Here is a 21,019-nt window from a genome sequence, read left to right on the forward strand (position 1 = left end):
TATTTTTCTGAATGTAATTCTCAGTTACAGTCTCCTTCATCTCCTGAGAGCATTAGAAAGTACATTTTAGCTGATACAGCTCCTCTTCTCAGACTCTTTCATAAGTGCACCTAAACTGTTGCATTCTGTTCTCCAAAATTGAGACTGAAGTAATTCATAGCTAATATGAAGACTATACTCCATGAACCTCCATGAACCTGTGCCCAATTCTGTCCTGATACTCTTAGTTTCACTGATATAGAAGTTGTATTAGGCTCCTTTGATTCCTAACTCCCATACCTTTGCTCCAACCATACACACACACACACACAATTATTGATAAGAGAGATGCAGAACCAAATTCCAACTTCAGCTGTTTTATTTTACATTGTTTTTGATTTATTGTGCTTGTGAGTATATGAGTATATGGATGGAGATAGAGATATATATATACACACATAGACATACTTCTGTTCTTGTTCTTACTATTTTGTGATTTATTATGTGTTGACAAGATTCTGTTGTAGACCTTGGGGGCTTTTTCAAAGACAAGAAGTTCCATTGTCATGTTTTTCTTACAATGATTTATGTTTTGTGCATTGAAGTTATTTAAAAGTTCATCTAAATTCATAATTATTAAAAACACTGTTATTTAATATTTGCCTAAAGTTGGTCCCAGAGGCTGCAATCAAAAAGGGCCTCACTTTGCTGGTCACTATGTTACTATTCTAATGGTAGTATTTCTTCATTATTTCCCACTGAACATAAAAACGGACTTTGCATTTTAACACATTGTGCAAATACAAAACAAAAGATAGTGTCTGCCCCAGAGATCTTTTGATCTACAGAAGAATATTTCCATCCTTTTTTTCCCCTATCTGCCTGAAAGGTCACCGTTTACACATATTACATTTTACCAAATTTATTTGTGGCCTGGAGGCTTGATCATCTTCATTTCAAGCAGAAGACTCTGACAGTGGTTGACACGAGGTACTTTTACCTGTGAGGCTGATTCCCAGCAGCTGGATTCTGCTGACCTTCAGTAGTCCTCGCTGCATGGCATGACTATTTTTAAACCTACTGTAGAGAGAGAAGTTTAATGGGGTATTTTTGCCCGAGGGAGCGGAGTTTTACGGGTAGTCTGAACGGGGTGGAATTCTGTTGGCTGTTTTAACAGCAACTGTTAATAGGTGTCTTTTAAAGGAATACATGTTGGACAATCCAGGGGAAAAGTGTAAAAATCCCATTTAATGATAACTTCCTAGAATCAAAGGAAATAAACATTTCAGAATCAACTTTAAAGGGTCCTTGCTAGCAAACTTTTTCTTGCTGAAAAACTTGTCTTAAAGCTTTGGAGGAAAGAGCTGCAGTTTCAACACAAAGTGAGGTCAAACTTTACAGTTTTTCTTGAGTATTATTATTGAAATTCTGGGTTTAGTATAACATGAAGAAAGTAAGCAACCATGTGTATGTTGACTAAGAAATTTTGCACAAAACTGTGTCATTTGAAATTATGTAATTGTCTTGATTGTGGCTCAGAAGAAAAACTATAAAATAGGAACCGCATAAATAATAGAAAGCTCTGTTTGGCCCATCACACTGAATTTTCTGTGTGGCTCATCAAATGCTTATGAAACAAAAGATGTGCCTTCTTGAAGCGGTAGCATAGTGTGATCCTATCATATTCTCTGTGCTGTGTGGTTTGCTGCCTGCTATGTTGGAGATGCCTGAAGGAGGTACATTGGTTCCTCTGGCATGCAATTAGACAATGCTTTTTCTGGAGGTTGATGAGATCTTTTCTCAAAATTAGGATTTTTTCAGGATTAACCGGACCATTCCTATTTTCATACCGTCTTTGGAGGATATTGCAGACGTGGAAGTGGCTATTTCTGTGGTCAGAAGTCTTCAGCATTCTTTACTGGCTTCAACCATTTACAGTGCATGAGTACATGTTTTTTTCTACTGCATTCCAGATTTGCCTAGAACACAGCCTTGAGCAGCCATCTGGGGTTTTAATTGCATTTGCCTTTGGTTTATAATCAAAAGAAGCAGTGCTCTCCACAAAAATATAATGTCCACATGGACACCTTTTAGTAATAGTGAAGTTACTTATCCACAGTGCCATTTTTCTGATTAATTATAACTCCTGTTATAATGTCATTTTAAGTTTGAACTTCTGCCTTGGTGAATCAGCACTTGGAATTCCGCAGTTAAATAAATTTAAGAAAGAAACCACATACTTTGTAATATATATAGGCTGTGTTGTACTTAACCAGACAATTATGTTCTGTTGTGTTGGCAGGTCTGGTGTTTAACTTTTTGAGGGAAGTTGTCTTTCTCATGGTAATTGCAAATGAAGTAGACAGAAGTCTGTCATCTGTAACCTAAACATCAGCAAAAACTGTAAAAAATAAAGAAAGAGGGCATTGTAAAGGATTCTTATTACTGTGATCTTATAGATCATGCTGAGGAAAACACAGGATAATTTCCTTTTATAAAAAAAAGAATTTTCAAATTATATCTAGAAGGATCTAGCAAGTTATAATAGTAGGTGAATTTTGCTGCAGAATAGTATGTTTCAAGTATTCTGGTGTTCTAAAAATGTTTTCTAATCCCTTCACACAGATCGTATTAGCTCTGTATGGCATTTGGGGAATTGACTACTACCTTTAATAGCTTTCCTGAGACACTATTAGTGAAAACCCCATTACCCGTGTTTCATCTCAGAGAACCACATGCCATAATTAAATGCACTTCAAAAGTCAAATTAAACTGAATGAACCAAGTAACCAGTAAGGATGTTCATTCTTACCATGATGAATGATGCTTGTTTTTCTCTTCTCTTTAATTAGAATGTTTCTACATTTGCCAAAGAAAATGTTGGAATGTGGACAAAAGCTGAAATTATAGGAACAGGGCTTGATGTAATAGCTTATTTGTAAAGGAAACACAACTTGTTTGGTATTTTATTGAAACAGGAAGTTCAGAACCTCAGTACACACAAGCACAACAAATTCTCAGGTGCTAGTTGAGTCATCTGTTGTTGGAAGTAGTCTCATAGAAGGCTTCCCCTTGATTTAGTTTTAATCTTCAATCAACAAAGGGAAGGAAATTACATACAGATTTAGTTTTAGATTATGTGCAAAGCTCTCTGTTGCTTTTTAGCTGTCACCCTGATGTGCATGCTTTGTGAGTATATCATGTTGGCACAACCTGAGTGTGTCTGAGTAATATATTCATCTTTTAATACATAAAGCTTGCTTAATCAAAATATTCTGATTTTTTGTCCTTCTAGTTATATCACAGTAATCATCTGTGATAAGGTGATAACTGATGAAACTACTGTTTTAAGTTTAGTATGGGATTATTTATTTTTAATTGCCGTGTGTGTTTGTAATAAGAGGTCTGTTATACAGCAGAGAAGAGCATGATGATACCATGTAGTTTTGTTTAGCTGTGAAATCTTTAAAAGGCACTTGGCAATTTTTGTGTGTATCTTCTCTATGGAAGACACAGCTTTTCCCTTCCTTCCAGGTCTGTATGACACTGGCTGCCTCTGAATGAGAAGGATTTTATTGAATTCCCTCCAAATCCCATCATTGCTGTTCCTCTGTTTAACCCTCGGAGTACGCCAGTGCTGTGCACTGAGTTCTCCTTTCCTCCACCAGCAGTCTGAGCAATGATGGCTTTGTAGCTTTCCCAGTACTGGTCCATAGCATGACAATAGCTGCATCAGCACTTTCATCAATAATGTTATTTTAAGAAAAAAATCCATGGACAGCATTAGAACTATCATGTCAGCTCCTAAATTTTAAAGTTAATATAATTTTAAAATAAAAATAAACATGATGCAGTGTGTGGGCAGGACATTTTTAAACCTTTGCCCTTATGGAAGGGCTAGCTAGGTTAGATTCTTTTTCCTCATCCTCCAAGTAGTGTATATACTTTAGTATAGCATGTATGGATACAAACAGCCCCTTCTGTTACATCGTGGTAGTTTTTACTGTTACAAGGCTAAAGCTGTATTCCTGATACGCCCACCTTATTCCCACTGATTTTAGCAGGAATTCTGGATTGGGACAGAGCCAGAGATGGTAAATATATATTTACAGGCTTTTACTAGAAAGCTGGTGTGTAGGAGACGAGTTATTAAGCATTTGTATTTTATCTAAGCTCTCCAGTTGTTTGACTAGAAAATAACTAGTAATCTTGCTTGAAGACCACAATTGTTTCTGTGCAGAGTATTTATCCTGCATCTAAACTCAAATCAGTTGCTAATATTTTATATAAAGTATTTGTTGAGTATTCTTTGGTTTTCAAATTGCAACTGCTTGCTTGTGCAATGACAACCTTTTGAAAAGGCTTTCTGCTCTCACTAAAAGCACTTCAGATAAAACCAGACAGACTAAAAAGTAGCAGCCTCTCTGTCCTGCATCATTCTTAGATGAAGAGCAGTAGGACCATAGGAAAGGAACTCAGAAAGGAGGACAGGGTCAGCAGTTTGACCTTACAAACTTTGCCCAGCTAGCATGAGAAGTCACTGAAAGTCCACTACCATAATAAGTCTGCCTCATTCTCTGTATTTAACCATATCATAGCTGCCAAGCTCAAATTTAAAACAAAACAAAAATCCATATAGAATTTATAACAATATTTCTCTTTTTTTAAGTTTTTCAAAAGATTACCGTTACCTTTGCAGTAAACAGGAGTGGACTTCTTTTGTGAATTGGTAAATCTTGCTGCCATTTTAGATCTGCACTTTAATAGCTTCACCTTTAGAGTCACACTTTTATTTAACTTCATAAAGGTAGTTCCTGCAAGACCAAATGCAAATATCAGATAAGTCAAATGAATATTGCTCTGTTATCTTTGTCACTAAAAAAGAATAAATTATAAATAAGTGGTAGAAAAGAAAACAGTGGAAAAGTTATCACATGTTGAAATCCCAAATGCATTTGAAATCCTAATCAGGCGTATGATAATATTCTAAATAATGCTTCTTCCTATTCACAGCAACAACTGAGATCCAATGCTAGACTTTTGTTTTCCTCCAGCATTTGATAAGTTTACTGACACAGTGTCTACATTGCCTCCTGCAGACTCTTGAGAAGAAGCAGTGAGGTAATATGCTGCAAATGTGTTTGGTGTATCAGCTCACAAGCTGATAACTGTCAGCTCCTCAGGACAGATATTGGAATCAGTTCTTTTTAGAAGGGCATCATGTGGTACCATGCACAATTTATCATTGTGGTTTGTGAATTATTTTTCCCTTTATTAAAATAAACCCTTTTCAAATGCTTACCATTAACTTGAAAAATGCTCTAGTTTAAAAAAAAAAAAAGAAGAAGCGCAAAGAGAATAAATTTAGTGTCAGATACTCTGCCTTTACCTTACCAACTTTCATAGCTTTAAAATTACTTTGTATTCACAACATAAATCGTTCTCCCTCAGCTATACATAAGACCATCCCAGCTTGCTGTCACGATATAGTCAAAGTTCCTTCTTCTATAATCTTATATAGTTGTCACGCTGAAAGGTACAAAAGTTCATTAAAAAAGTCTTTAAGTAGAAAATGTTAATTGTGTCCTTTGTTTAGCACCTGTGAGGAAAGTGGTATTCTCAAAGAAACTTTTCTTGAGTAATTGTAATTTTAAAACATGAGTGATAAAAAGCACCTGGTCAAATATTTAAACACCTGGGTGGGGTTTTTTTCTGTGTGTGCTAGCAGCTCCTCTTGCTACTCTTAGTGCTGGAGGATTAAATGTCTTTGCTTCCCATACTTCCTGTGGGATCATTTCTTCCAGTTTTTGACACAGATTAAGTGAAGAAGAGATGTTATTACACATAAAGAAGCACTGCTGCCAAGGAGTACTAATCAGGTAAAGTGTAGACCAGAGGTGGCTGTGATGGCAGCTCTACCAGGATTTTCTGCAAGCAGCCTGAACCTGGTCTGGTTTCGCAGCTGGCAGTTCCACAGCCGTGGCGCAGCTGTGTGCTTCCAGGTAACCTCTCTGAGCAGGTTTGTTTCAGTAGTTCTCCCACAGTTTTAAAGACTTTTCTCTGTTGACCATTAATGTAATTTCAACTGACCCTTTAGTTCACGTTTTAAAAACCAAGCATTGCCTGCTAATGATTGTTGTAGTGCAAGTGTTTCACTGTAACTACAGAGCTTTGTGTGTAACTTCTGAATGCAACTGTCTGGGTTTCTGCTGTGCTCAGTCATTACCATGCATCTTTTTGAAACAATTTAAGAAAAAAACAGCTTTTAGTTATACATCACTTTTTCATTAATATGTGGTCTGTTATGTTGTAATATGTTGGGAGCTGAACAGAGTTATTTTATATTTTTGTTGAGGGAATACTTTAGGCTGCTCTACTCAGAGTGTACATTTTCCCCTGATGATGCTAAAAAAAAATTAAAATAAAAAAGCAACTTTTTAAAAAAGTGATTTGCTGATGCCTGTTTTTTAATGCCAAGTCCATTTTATTTGTCTTGCTGCAGCATATCAAAAAAAGATTGAGAAAAGTCAATCCTAAGACATTTGAAGGAAAACGAACTCACTGTGTTCAAGCTTTGACATATTTCATAAAGCTGTTGAAAACCAAACCATGAAAGCCAGATTTATGAGCTTTTTTTAAAGTTATTTGTAGATTCCCAAGACGATTGTGTTCCCATCACTTACTGTAGCCTTTAAAACTCAAATGACGCTTAAAAATATTCATGTTTGGCACACACTGAGTTACTGCTGGGCGTTGCAATGGCATTCGGATAAATCTAAAGAATAGAGAGAAGAATGTACTCTGCCTTCTACTTAAACCATTTCAGTCTGTTAAGGTAGACCAAAGGGCTCATATTCATGTTTTAAAGATAAAACTAGGAATTATTTTTAATGTTAAGATTACTTTTATTGTGGGTTAATGCAACTGTTTGGGGAAAGAGCCTTTTGGGAGCATCTGTGTAACCCTTCACATTTGCCAAGCTTTTCCTTTCAACAAGATCACTCATTTTGTTATTACTGGAACAGAAAACCCTTTTATTTATCAAAGCATTATTCATCTGCACTTTGCCAGGTATAGCAAAACTGTTGACAGCACTGGATTTATCATTTACTGTTAAAGGCGAATGGAAGGATTCCCCATATCCCTAAGCCAGCAAAACAAATGTCATTCTTGAAGCTTGCTACATAATATCCTGTATTGATTAAAAGAGAAAGTTGGACTGTCCAATGTTATTCAGCATCTGAAAAGTCTAAGGTAGTTGAAATGAGTTTATATTTTTTAATTTATTTTATGCTAATACTGGGTTTCCATGCCTTGTATCTTCATTATATGTAGTAATTAACCATGGGGAATATGAAGTTATTTTCCATGAACTGCAGCACGTTATTAGCTTGTGGAATTTCTGCTTCAGTGCAGCCTTTCACCGGTGAAGTATACTTAGCTGGAAATGTATTATTTCAGTCTGTGTGAATGCAGATGTGTTTACTCCCATATGATTAAACATTGCAATTTACTTAATTAAGTAATTATTAATTAATTAATACTTCATTCCTTAAGCTACTCCTCTGAAATTAATGACCCCCACAGATTAGGTACTAGTTTCATGTGCAATAGGTACTAGTCTGTTTAAAAAAAAAAGACAACAAACAATTGGCCTTATGTGGGTTGAGAGAGTTCAGTAAGCCTAGAGGATACTATACAGAAAATGTGGGTGTACGGTTCCCATATGAGGGGATAAATGCCGAGATGCAACTGATATTCCTCCTTCCTGTTGCTATGTAAGAATGAACTATGAGGTAACAATAAGGGCAAGTTGCAACTGTTGTCATTAAAAAAGTAGGCTAAACTTAGTTGAGGTCATTATTTTTATGCTGGCAATAATTCAGTTTGAAAGAAGCATCTCATACCTATATCACTACCCCATTACATCTGCCAGAAGTGACTTCATGCTCACTTGTGCCTGCATCTATAAGGCAGTAACACAGAGAAATGGGAAGAGATCCGCAGAGTGCATGAGCTGCTGCTGAGACCACAACCTGTGCTTCAGAGCTCTGGGCTCATTTCAGTCCGCTCCCCTGAACCAAGCACATCTACTGACTGTATTTCATCCAAAAGAAGTACAGTCTGTGCCCATGATGGCTGCTCCACAGTGGGAACCAAAAGTGCAGTCCCAGCTTGATCTAAACCAGTAAGAACGTATCTTTTCTGCCGAGGGTCTTGTGAGGATATACCCAGCAAGAATAGATCTTTGTCAGCTGTGGGGACAAACATGTCCATGTATGTATTGCATACCTTCTAAAGTCATGGGTAGTTGTCCAAAGCAAATTATTTGGAGGCTGAGATCCTCTTGGTCTGTACATTGGCTCAACTGCATTTTTTTCAACTGTCAGCTGAGTTAAGGGAAAAGGCTTTCTGATTTTACTTTATTTCCTTTTAAGTTTTGAGAGCATATGGGCTTTAAAAACTGAGCGAGACGGAGAGTCCCACCAGTAGTGCCAGATACAAAATGGATTCAGCATGGCTCACTTCGATCTGCTGCACAGAGGATCTGTATACGCTCAGATCAGCTCTTTATCATACACGTAACAAGGCCATCACACCAGCACATGTCAGAATCTTTGGCATAAAATGAACAACTACCCCATCTGTAGACTGCATTTGTTGTCTAGGATTTTGTTAAGCTACCAGGCTGGAAAATCTGATTAATCATGACCTAAAGTAGTGGAACTGTAGACTCTGTCCATTTTTTTAATTTCAAAGCTGTCTTTGACTCAAGCCATGAGTTTTCTCACTTTCACCTTTCTGTTTCTCCTGTCTGTCCCACTGAAGTGTCAGGGGGAGCAAGCGGCTGTGTGGTGCTTAGCTGCCTACCAGGGTTAAATCACAGCAGGTTGGAATTAAAATAACCATGAGAGATACAAGGAGTGATCAGAAATAGGTATGAGTCCAGTAATGACAAGGGCAAAGTAGGGAGAAATAATCACCTGCAGAAACACAAGATGAAATTGACAATGCGGTATTTCTGCCAAAAGAGCAACTGAGTATTTTAGAGGATTCAAAACGATGTCGCTTATGTCATATTCCAATAAAAGAACCAGGCACACTAGGATGTGTTAACAGGAATGCTGTACTTAGGAGACGTGAATTGTCTGCAGTGTGCCGAGCAGCGTTGGGGCCTGAGCTGGAGCACTGTGTCTAGCTTTGGGCACTGCGCTTCAGGAAAGATGTGGATCCATTGGAGAGAATCCAGGGGAGAATAACAAAATGATCAGAGGTCTACAAAATATGACCCATGGGCAAAGACTGGAAGAACTGTGTTTGTTTAGTCTAGAGAAGAGAAGACTGAGAGGAGACATGATAATATGCTTCAAATATTTAAAAGGTTGTTTCAAATAGGAAGAGAATAAATTGTTTTCCATGTCCCTTGGCACTAGGACAAGATGTAATGGGCTCAAAAGGCAGCAAAGGCAACCTAGGTTATATTATTAAGAAAACCTTTCTAACTGCAAGAGAAGATAAGTATTGGACTAGACTGTGTATGAGAGGTGGAGAATTTCTGTCTTTGCATTTTACTGGGATTCGTGGGGATTTGTCACATGCACATGCTCATGGTACGCCAGTGATGCAGGGCTCAGTGTCGTATGTGCCACACTTGTATATGGCTTCAAAGAAATGCATGGCACAGTGCTGCTCTATTGATATTCAGGTGAGGAAGACAACTCCCAATTATAACCGGTAACTATTTGCAGACTTTTGACAGAAATTTGCAATTGCAGTTTGCAGTGTTATCACTGCCTGGTAGTCACTTGAGTTTAATTTTCTTGAAATAAGACAAAAACAAGAATGGACAAGTTCTTGAGGTATTTCTGAAGGAAGGTTTAAATTAACCTTGAAAAAATCCTTCTTTCATTAGCTACTCTGTAATGAAAGAATTTTTAAAATTTTAAAAAGAACCGGTTTGCATTGAAACCAAATGCAAATATATTTAATTCACAATCTTTCTGAAGTTATAAACAAATAGTTATAGTAAAGTGATCATATCTTACAATCTTAGCAGAGTGTTTTTAAGTGATGTATTTTGGAAATACAGCTCCTTGATTTACAAGTCATACTTCATAAGGGAAGAAACTTATTGTTTTCTCCTAATTTGTTTTTTTATTAATCTATAGTTGATAATGTTGATGTTGCATAGCATTTAAAAATAGTTCTACCTCTGGAAAACAAGGAAATTAAACAAAGTGAATTTGTTATCTTTTTTCCTGCAAAAATTTGCTATGCCGGAAAAAACGGTTCAAACATCTTCCAGTATAATTTTGAATATCTGCCAAACAGTAGATTTATTTGCCAAACATTTTCATATAGTATTCCCTCTGGGACTCGGTCTTTCAGAGAATAAATTGGTGAAATTAACTTTTCTTATCAGTCCATGGGATTTAAGAGAAGCGAGGTTGTCTGCCAACACGCAGTGGAAAGAAGCAATACTGGCAAAGTTGTCTGGATTCAAGTGTTCTCCCCTTCACCCTTGCCTTGGCCAGGAAACACTTACATGAAGGACTATAATGAGGAGGGGAAGAAACTGTGTCTTGAAGAATTTTCCAGATAATCCCATACTGACTGCATGCCATTTTGTCTTCATTTACTTTCCTTTTTATTTTTCAAGACCAGACATTGAGGGTTTGTTTTTTTCTGGACATTTTTTCTGGAATTTTCCACTCTATCTCCCTCTGCATCTGGCTCCCGGCTCAGTGCACCATTCGTCTTTTACGGCACAAATGTATACCGAATTTTCCTATACGTAATCTGGGTTTATGAGCATGTGCTGGGGTGCTGATGTAGCCTTATCAAGCATTCAGAAAGTACGTTCTCACTTTTGTCTCTGAAGGCTTGTGCTTCTCCAGTTTGACAGAAAGGGAGCTTCTCTTTTAGCCAAATGACACTGATAACCAACAAGAAGGCGTTGTTCCAATATTCAGAAATGAGGGTGCAATAATTGTAAAAATTTTACATGAACGTTGCAACTTGAGTTTTGCTCTGAGAACGAAAAACATCACTAGAAATAACAAATGCATTTCATCCAAAGAGTGGAATTAAGATTCTGGGTGCTGTTGAGATAATAGTGTGGTAGTACGGCTTGAGCCAGTTGCGGTCCTGCATCCATGTGATGTACCATTAACTTAGATAAGATTCTTCAAAGATGGGGATCAATTTATTTGTGAAACAGTTTCCTGAAGGAAGCTATTTCCAGCTCTTAGCATGCTCTTTTATACTGGAGGGCACCAACTTATTTATCTAGTACAGCATTTCAATGTAATTTTAAAGCTTTTAGTGAATACTATTTCAATGTTAGTATTCTTAATGTGTTTAAAAAAATCAGCAAACTGCTGAAATAAATTCTAAGAAATCCAACTGAAATTATGAGCTTTTAATTTAAGCAGAAAATATATGTCATACATTGTTCCTACAAAATTAGAATCGCTCTATGGTTAGTTTCTATTCTCCTGTTAAACCTGATATTCAGGAAGATGAAAAGAGAGCATTTCTTCTTTGTCCTGCAGGAGTACTGCACTGTTAACACAAACTTCCTTGATCCCTGTAGCGCCCTGCAGATTCTGCAAATTCCTCCCTGCAGGATAACTGTACTTTCAGAAGTCTGCACGCTGCAATGTGCTTCTCTTTATCAGAAGCTGATGCTCCACTTGTGTGGATGTGTGTGAGTCCTTGATCTTTACATGTACATGGGGTTCCACATATGTGTTTTTCTTTTAAATATTTACTAAGTGACGGACTGTCTGAAAATGCATATAACCATGCAAGTGTAGTGTTGTAGTTTTGAGTGCGTTCTTCACAAGGTCTTTGTACAGAATTACAGTAACTGAAAACATAAACAGTACTTGGCCAGTATATTTATCCATACTGAAATCTTATGAATATTAAAATCTTGGAGCTTAGTATTTCCCCAGCAACATCACTCAACTATATTAAATGAATATGCTATTTATGTGTCTCTTTTTGTTAAATTTGTACATTATCAAACCATAAAGTCTGGGTTTTTTTGTTTCATCAGTCTTACGGTTTTCTGTCTTTTTATAATTACAGAGTGGTGAATTAATCCATAGGACTCCGACAGTCAGATCCTTTTCTTTTTAGTGAAAATGAGCAATTTCTCATCAACTTCAAATGAAGTAATACTTGGTCTTTGGATAGATATAAACCATAAGATATACAATCTTCTCTCTTTAAGCTTATGTCTGCTGTTTCCATTTAATAAAATGTATTTACTATTTCTGCAAGAAACAGTAACCAAGATATAATTACAGCTTTCCATAGGTTCAGTAAATACTTCATTAAAACTAGCTTTTTCAAATAGGTGTTGGTAAGGTTTCCAACCCTATGTGAAATTCTCAAAGAGTAATGATAAAATAAATCATAAGTTTATTTTTGTAGATTTATTTATCGCTAGTGAGTACTTGAAATTAAGACTAAAGATTTACCATAATGCATGCATTGATTGTGGAATGCATGCACAAATTTTCAGATGTGTATAATTATTACAGGTGGCTACATTGTATATGTTTTTGAAGCTAGTACTTCACATTTTCAATTCTAGCCTACAAGTAGAATTTCTATTAATTGTAATAAATCATAACCATATTCACCATTTATTTTTTGTTAAATATTATTATTCTAATAGCATTTTAGACTTGAAATTTCTTCATGTGCTATTTTCTGGAAGTTACATGCTGTATATAGGACATTTGCAGTTTCAAAGTTGAAAAATTTCCAAGTACATCCAGAATTATTTTCTTAGATTTTCTATTGCATGGATTCAGGTATCCATTCAGAGATAACACCTTTGTAGGACTTGGTGGCTATCTCTTGAACCTCATGAAAAGATCACATCCTGGGACTTTTATGGGGTTTTGTGTTTGTTCCAGCACCGCACCCAGCAGGAGCTACTTTCATAAAGTTCTAGGCAAAGCTTCAAAGTTTTGGGGTTTTTATAATATATGCACTTTTGGCTTGTGGTGAAGGACAATAGTTGGTGAATTTTTTTGTCTTTTTTTTTTAAATAACAAAGAAAGGCTCTATTTCTTTATCATACATTCTCCTTAAATTTTACTTCTGTTAAGAGTGATATTTTTTCAAAATTTAGGTGCAATTAACAGTACATTTATGAGAAAGACATACCTATAAGAGGAGTCTTCCTGCCGTTCATCCAGTTAGTGAAGAATGAGGTTAACACTTAGGATCTTACCAAAAAAAGTGAATAAATGCTTTTATAACATTTTGTTTTTCTGTCCATCTGGTAACACACATAATTAGAAAGTAAAATTGGTGCTGTCTGTTATAACAGGGACTGACACAACTGTAACTGTAACTACCAACTGATACATACACAATGTGTGGAAATGGTCACTTTTGTGGTCTGATATTTTCCCAGGCTTGGTCTCTGCTGAGGAATTATTTATTTATTTGTAAAAGCGTACACGAAATATGTATGGTTTCAAAAGGCTAGGAGCACCCCTGGTGTGCCGTGGAGGCTTTGATGTGGCAAAGGCAGCTGAGTCAATTCAGGGGTAAGAGCTGGATTGTGTCCTCTCATCCCACCACCAAGCCCTGTGTGGTCAGATAGTGGTCTCTTCTGCAACTGCCAGTGGCGTTTCCTTCAGGTTACTGGTCCAGAAAGCAAAGTTAAGCTTTCAGACTACTCTCTGAGCTCTGCACGTAAATGCAATTATTTTCCCTAGCTCTAAGACCCATGCGTCCAGAAGAGCTGTGGTGGTGGTGATCCAGACGAAGGAAACATAAAGATGATGGTCCATGCGGAAGCTCTCCTTTGACGATGCCAGCGAGATGTATTGTGTTCTTGCCCTGTCCTCCTCTCAAATGCACTGATAATGCACATCGCTGGAATTTTAAAGGCATTTTAAGAAAATCATCCTTATAGCATGGTGGCATTTAACTTTCCTGGTTTCTCTTAATATATACTAAGCATATAGAATAAAGCATGTTATTTGTGGACATCAGGTGAGGAAGGTGCTCAAAATCTGGATTTTCTGTCATGATAGTTAGCTGGTAGACATTTGCTTTTAATATTAATTTAATCAAACAGGTTTTTTGTATAGGAAGATGTATCATATTAATGACTTTTCATTACAGTGGCAGCAAATAAACCCTTTCAGGGAAAATGTTTGAGGAAGTGGAAATACAATTAGCAATTTTGAATCATATTTCCTAGAATATAGGAATTGCATTCACTGTTTTCTATCTAACACATGTCTTACTGCATGTTTAAGATAACAGCTTCTTAATCGTAATAATTTTCATCATTAAGTTCCAGGTTGGCAAAAACAGTGTAACTTCTCTCTTTTCAAGTTCAATTTATTTTAGATAAACTAGCATTAAAGTCTCTTGGTAATTGTCTGTCTTCTATCAGCTGCAGCCGATTTGTCCCAATAAACAATTCCAGAGAGCTCTATGTCAGATAACTAAGATGGCAATGCATCTGTCTTGAGGCTGTTCTGAGGTTGATGTGAAGGGATTGTTATTTTCCACTGTAGTACATTATTCAATTTGTTGACTTGGCTTACCACAAGCACTTCTGTAGTTTCATAGTTGCACAAGTTTTTTAGTCACAAAAAAGGAATGATCACAGTCCCAGTAACACCAAAATCATGACACTTCTCTATACATCAGAAATTGTGGTTTATGTCCTTGAGCTAGTCCCATTTTAAGACACTGATCATGGCCTCAAAGCCCCGTAAGACCCATCAGTCAATGGTGCTTTTACCAAATTCCAAATCTGATACCATGTATTAAAAATGTACAGTGCTTAGTTTTCTGTATTTCAAGACATCAAGGTGCCCAGCAGCCAGATATTCATAGAAGAGCATTCTGCTCAGATGGACGTAAGCAGTACCCTACCAAGTCCAAAATCAGATCTTCTGCACATGTGTAAAGTATCGGGTGCCAACGTTGTACAGGAAAGGCCATCAGATATATTCACTGTATGAGCGATTGAGAGTTGCTGTGCCCATGCATCATTCATCTGGCCAGGACTTACTCTCCCTCTGAACTCAGCTTGGGTCCTTCAAGGTCTGCAATGTAACTCTGCTTTGATGCTGTCCTCAACAAAATTATTTAGCAGCCATTTTACCTCAGTGAGACAGGATTAGGTGCCATGTCACTCATAAACTTAAGTTTAGAGAATAGAAAATAAAGGGTATTTCTTGGATTGTGCTTGAGTCTTTTTGGCCTGCTTCATCCATAGCGGTCACTGTCTTCATAACTTGCTGAATTCAAGAGGTAAGGAATCAACTCAGTTTTATTCTCAGGAGAGCAGCCAAGGAATTAACAGTCAGAGAAAACTGAATTATTTATTAATGAAGGATTGACTTGTCCAAGAATAGCAGAGAGGACAGTGGCACAGAACCATCAAGCTATAAAGTCTTATGGGCTTCACACTTCACTGATGCTTCATCTAATTGATCAGAAGTGCTAAATCAATTCACTTTGACTTTTATCTAAGCATCGGTGAAAATGCCATGCTTGGCTTTACACACCCTTGTAAATCACGTGAAGACTCTTAATTTGACTGCACATCTGCTAAGCACATATATTATTGCATTAAAATCTTAAGTGCATTGGTTTCACAGCGGGTGTGTGCCAAGACTGGAGGAAGGAATCCACTCAACAAGTCATTTCTTCCACTGCTGCACTTACACCTCTTTACTGACTACAGTTTCACATTCGGATGTCTCATATAACCCCAATATATAGAGCACAACCTTTTCTCTACGGAACATGCTCATGTTAATCATCTGTATGAAAAATTGCAAGCATCACATAACATGGAACATTTATTTTTGTTCTCATCTTACTATTAACTCCAATTTCATCATAAATTTTCTAAACTTTGACAACAGATGCAGAATCAGAGATGCTATATACATTAATCTGGCAGCTCAATAGCAAACTCACCCTAAGAAATACAAGCTTGGATTTTTTTTTAAATTTTAGTATCTAAACTTTATATTGCTTCCCATGGTGTGTACACTTGTTGTATGCACTGCTATTATGCACATTATTGCTATAGGAAATTGCTTTTATTGCTGAAGCGCTGTCCTGCCTGGCATATACAGAGAAGAAAATTTGCCTCATATAGATCAAGCAGGTTTTTATTATAATGATCAAGTGTTACAGGCTGCACAGAGGACGACTGGTTTTGCTTTTGTGGAGGCTAAAGATTCTACATGAAATGGTTTGCTCTGAGTTCTGGTACATTTGTGTCACTTCAGACATCTGAGACAAAATACAGTTCATATCAGTGGATCACAGGAGGGGAAAAGAGGTCCTAAAGTAGTTTAAACTCTGAATTACATATGTTTTTAAAACTCCTTGATACAAACTGATGAGCACTGTATATTGTAAAGGGTTTCATGGCTTGTATTTCTGCTGAAAGACTATAATTATTTTGAATATTCTTTAATATTTCTGTGCAATGGCTAGATTTATTATGGTGAAAAATAATGCTGTCAAGTGCTTAAAGAAGTCTTACAGGTAACCGATCCAACTTATAACTAGTCTCAAGTCTGGTTTGGGAATTATATCAATCAAGTATATCCTACATGGACATTTAAGCTATTGAACCAAAACAACTAAAACAATAAAATACAGCAAATCCTTTGTATAGTTTACTCCAGAGTTTCTGGTATGTCTGAAAAAGCAAAGTACATACTCATATACTATACTTCTGTTTTTCTGAATTAAGGAAGACAAGGATTAGTTTTACTTTAAGTGGAAATGTAACACATGGGATATTAATTTCCTTGTTTCCTCAAATATAGATCTGCAGACTTCAGCGTCACCTATCAACAGGAAAATACCAGCAGAATCTCTTTTCAAACCTGCCTGTAATGTTTGTGTCTCCTACCAGTCAGCCACCCTGTGAAAAGCTAATTGAGCTTATACAGTTGTCAGGAGGAAAAATCTGCAAAGCCTTACGTCAAGCACAAATCTGTATAGGGAAAAACCCAGGGAAGAAGTATCAGGAAATAAGGTGTTTATCAGAAAAATGGATATTAGGTAAGATACTAAAATTCAACTCCTATAAAATATTGTGGAATATGTATTCAAAACTGACTGTAATTAGCTCACTAATCTGAGGTTTTGGAGGGAGGAAAATGGAACAGACTGCTACAGTAGGTTATCAGGAAAGTTGTCTTCATGGAAAGGACTTTCTCTTACATCTAAGACTGCTTTATTACGGTCCTGGTACCCACTACTGTAATTTTACCTAGAATGAATTTCATCCAAAGATTTTAAAATGTATCTTTTGTATGATTCATTCATTTAGAGCAAAGTACATTATGGGAAAACTCCAAAGGAGAATTGCTTTTTAAAATGGCATGTATTTCAGTTTTAGATGTACTAAGAAAGTTTTTTAACTGGTATAAACTGGCATAGCACTACTGAAATATGGTAACGGCACCCTGTGATAATCTGTCCTTAATTATATATTATACATCTGATAGACAATTTTATGCAGTCTCTATTTCACTGGCAAAAAGTTTCTTTTTAAAATCTGCTGTTAAGTTTCTAAGAAATGTTAGTCCATCATTTTTCCATCATGGACGCCACAGTTCTAATGGTTATCTGTTTGCAGGGAATCAGATGTAAAATTGCAATACTTTCACCCTGAAAGAAAAGCTTTTGATAATCTACGTAGGATTCACAACTTCCAGTTTGACACTCTCTTTTTCAGAGGAGATAAGGGTATTTTTCAAAAAATGAAAAAAGAAAGCATACCAGAAAAAATGAGATTCTTTTACAAACTAGAAAAAATAAGATTCAATTTTTGTCATACACTATGTCAAACTCCTTTAGGAAGTGCCTCACCCAGACTCTAGCAATAAACGTACTACATGAACTGCTGTTATATGACACTAGACAAGCCCTAATCTCTTGACTGTTAATACTATCAGATCATAACTTAAAACCTGAAAGAAAATACCACTAAAGAAATACCACCCATCTGACTGCAAGTGTTATTTGAGACTTCCTTGAGTATAAGATAAAATTGTGAAGATTTGAGAGAGAGGCGTAAGAAGGCAGCACTGTTTATTGTGCTTTTCTCTGGCTTCAAAGAAGACGTAAAGAGCAAGCATGGCCAAAAAAAAAGTGACCAAATGAGGAAACCAGAGGTTTGTGCAAGACTAAAAATACGATGTAGTAAACTAAACAAAAAAGCTTCGTGTAGTCATACTCTGGTCATAAATTGCAGATGGAGGAAGGTAATGATCTAAAGGGACATGCACCTCATGTGGCACACACCACTCTGCTGCTGCTCTCATGGAGTTCTGCCTCAGCCCAGGTCCAGCATCTCAGGAGCCTGCGGCAGCTGCAGGGGCCCATCCAAGGGCTGAAGGAATTGCGCATCCGGCTGCTAATGAAAAAGGACACTGAATTCTTTGTGTCCTTTACATATTTCTCAATTCTCTTTTGCAGTCTGATGGATTCTTTTTTAACTGTTACATCTTGCTCATGGGGCACTGTTCTTCAAGCTCTAGCTAATGGTTTTTATATGATGAATCATCAAAACTCAGAAAAAAGACGTATTTCTATATCACAGAATCTCAGGAGTTGGAAGGGACCTTGAAAGATCATCCAGTCCAACCCCCCTGCCAGAGCAGGATCACCTAGACTAGGTCGCGCAGGAACGCGTCCAGGTTGGTTTTGAATGTCTCCAGAGAAGGAGACTCCACAACCTCTCTGGGCAGCCTGGTCCAGTGCTCTGTCACCCTCACAGTAAAAAAGTTTTTCCTCATGTTTACATTGAACCTGCTACGTTCCAGCTTGCACCCATTGCCCCTTGTCCTGTCATTGGACATCAGAGAGAAGAGCCTGGCTCCTTCCTCCTGACACTCGCCCTTTACAAATTTATAAACATTAATGAGGTCACCCCTCAGTCTCCTCTTCTCCAAGCTAAAGAGACCCAGCTCCCTCAGCCGCTCCTCATAAGGGAGATGCTCTACTCCCTCGATCATCCTTGTGGCCCTGCGCTGGACTCTTTCAAGCAGTTCCCTGTACTTCTTGAACTGAGGGGCCCAGAACTGAACACAATATTCCAGATGTGGTCTCACCATGGCAGAGTAGAGGGGAAGGAGAACCTCTCTCAACCTACTAACCTTACCCCTTCTGATACACCCCAGGATGCCATTGGCCTTCTTGGCCACAAGGGCACAGTGCTGGCTCATGGTCATTCTGCTGTCCACCAACACCCCCATGTCCTTTTCTGCCTGGCAGCTTTCCAGCCACTCGTCCCCAAACCTGTAGCGCTGCATGGGGTTATTGCAACTGAAGTGCAGGACCCAGCACTTGGCCTTGTTGAAGCTCATACAGTTGGCCTCAGCCCATTGATTCAGTCTATCCAGGTTCCTCTGCAGAGCCTTCCTACCCTCAGGCAGATCAACACTCCCTCCCAACTTAGTGTCATCTGCAAACTTGCTGAGGGAGATATGGTACTATATGGTACTTTAGAGGAAGGTTACAGGTGTTTGAAGCTCAGTCTCTTACTCAGCAACTGTTTACATAATAGTATGAACAGTATCACCTAAAAATGGCCATCTTAATCAAACAAGATCTGAATTTTTTTCTAATCTTTGACACTTCACTGTTGCAATTCGGTTGGTTTGTGGCAACCTGTTTTCTGCTGTTAATACTGACTGCCAATTAATTCACTTAAAGTTGACCACAATAAAAAGCATACAGGTAGAGAATGCAGCATCTTTTAAAAAATAAATAAATTATACGTTCTTGTGACACTATCATTTGACTGCCTTTTTTTTTTTAGGAACCTTCTCTGCGTTCTCAGCTCCACCAACTTTTATACCAGAAATTGTTCTGAAGTTCATTGTCGCTTTATAATCTGTTTCTTGTGCATTTTACCTTAAATAATCCTGCTTTTTTATTTCTTTTAGATTCAATCACTCAGCATACAATATGTCCCATGGAAAACTACATTTTTCAGCTGTGAGCGAACTCGAGAGCTTCCATATGGTTGTAAGAAAACAAACCTAGTTTGGATTCAACAAAAAAACTAAGTTGTGAATAAAATTTCAAAGAAAACACAAGTTGTATATTTATAAATACAGGGAAATGTTTTCTACATTTTTATTACTTGTGTAAGTGGTCATCTTGTGAAATCTTTATGTTGTTACAATAAAGTACTTCCCTAATAAAAGTAATCCTGCTTTTATTTATTTGTTCAAGTCATTTGGACCTAAAAGTTGAATGTATCATTATGCACTGGGAGGAAGTGGAAAGATCTTTTCTACTCTCTAAGTGAAGCTGATCATGTTACAGTGCAATTACTGGTTTGGCCAAAAAGTAATTGCATTTTTTTCTGGGTAAATAAAAGGTGACTTTTTTATGGGAAACAAAAACTGTATTATACAATGTATTGTCCATTTTGTTCAATTACCATTTGCCATCTTTCTGGTAACTTCATGATTCCATGCTCAAAAAAGTTCTTATCTTTTTTGGCAAAAACCATTTTGAAGAACGATTTGATATCCTCATCAGCAGTGAAGGTTTTACCATTCAAGGCCTTTTGTGAGGAACTAAACAAATGGTAGTCTGATGGTGCCAGGTCTGGTGAGTATGGTGGATGTGGTAACACATCCCATCCAAGCTGCAACAACTTTTGATGAGTGACCAAACTTGGATGTGGTCTAGCATTATAGTGGAGAAACACAACACCTTTGTGATTCTCCAATTCTGGATGCTTCTGTTTGATTACATCATTTAATTTATGCAGTTGGAGACAGTACACGACCGAATCAATGGTTTGGTTCCTTGGAAGCAATGCCAAATACACAATACCTTTGAAATCCCACCTGACTGACAGCATAACCTTCCTTTGGTGAGTATCTGCTTTTGAAGTGCTTTGAGCTGGTTCATCACGCTTGCTTTCATTCATCATTATTGTAGATGATCCATTTTTCATCACCTGTTATCATTCATTTAAAAAATGCATTGT

The 21,019-nt window shown here is 37.2% G+C and overlaps 1 protein-coding gene across 1 annotated transcript in view; it reads left to right on the forward strand.

Annotated features, from left to right (window-relative positions):
• MCPH1 (microcephalin 1) overlaps nucleotides 1–20,165 on the forward strand; it is a 90,135-nt gene extending 69,970 nt beyond the window's left edge. Inside the window, exons 4-5 of the mRNA XM_010185942.1 lie at nucleotides 16,827–17,064; nucleotides 19,959–20,165. Of these exons, the coding sequence (XP_010184244.1) occupies nucleotides 16,827–17,064; nucleotides 19,959–20,014 (294 nt within the window). The 3' untranslated portion in view covers nucleotides 20,015–20,165. The remainder of the gene's footprint in view (nucleotides 1–16,826; nucleotides 17,065–19,958) is intronic.
• Nucleotides 20,166–21,019: the final 854 nt, after the last annotated feature.

The sequence above is a fragment of the Mesitornis unicolor genome, unplaced genomic scaffold (assembly GCF_000695765.1).
Source record: "Mesitornis unicolor isolate BGI_N332 unplaced genomic scaffold, ASM69576v1 scaffold12470, whole genome shotgun sequence".
Classification (NCBI taxonomy): Eukaryota; Metazoa; Chordata; class Aves; order Mesitornithiformes; family Mesitornithidae; genus Mesitornis; species Mesitornis unicolor.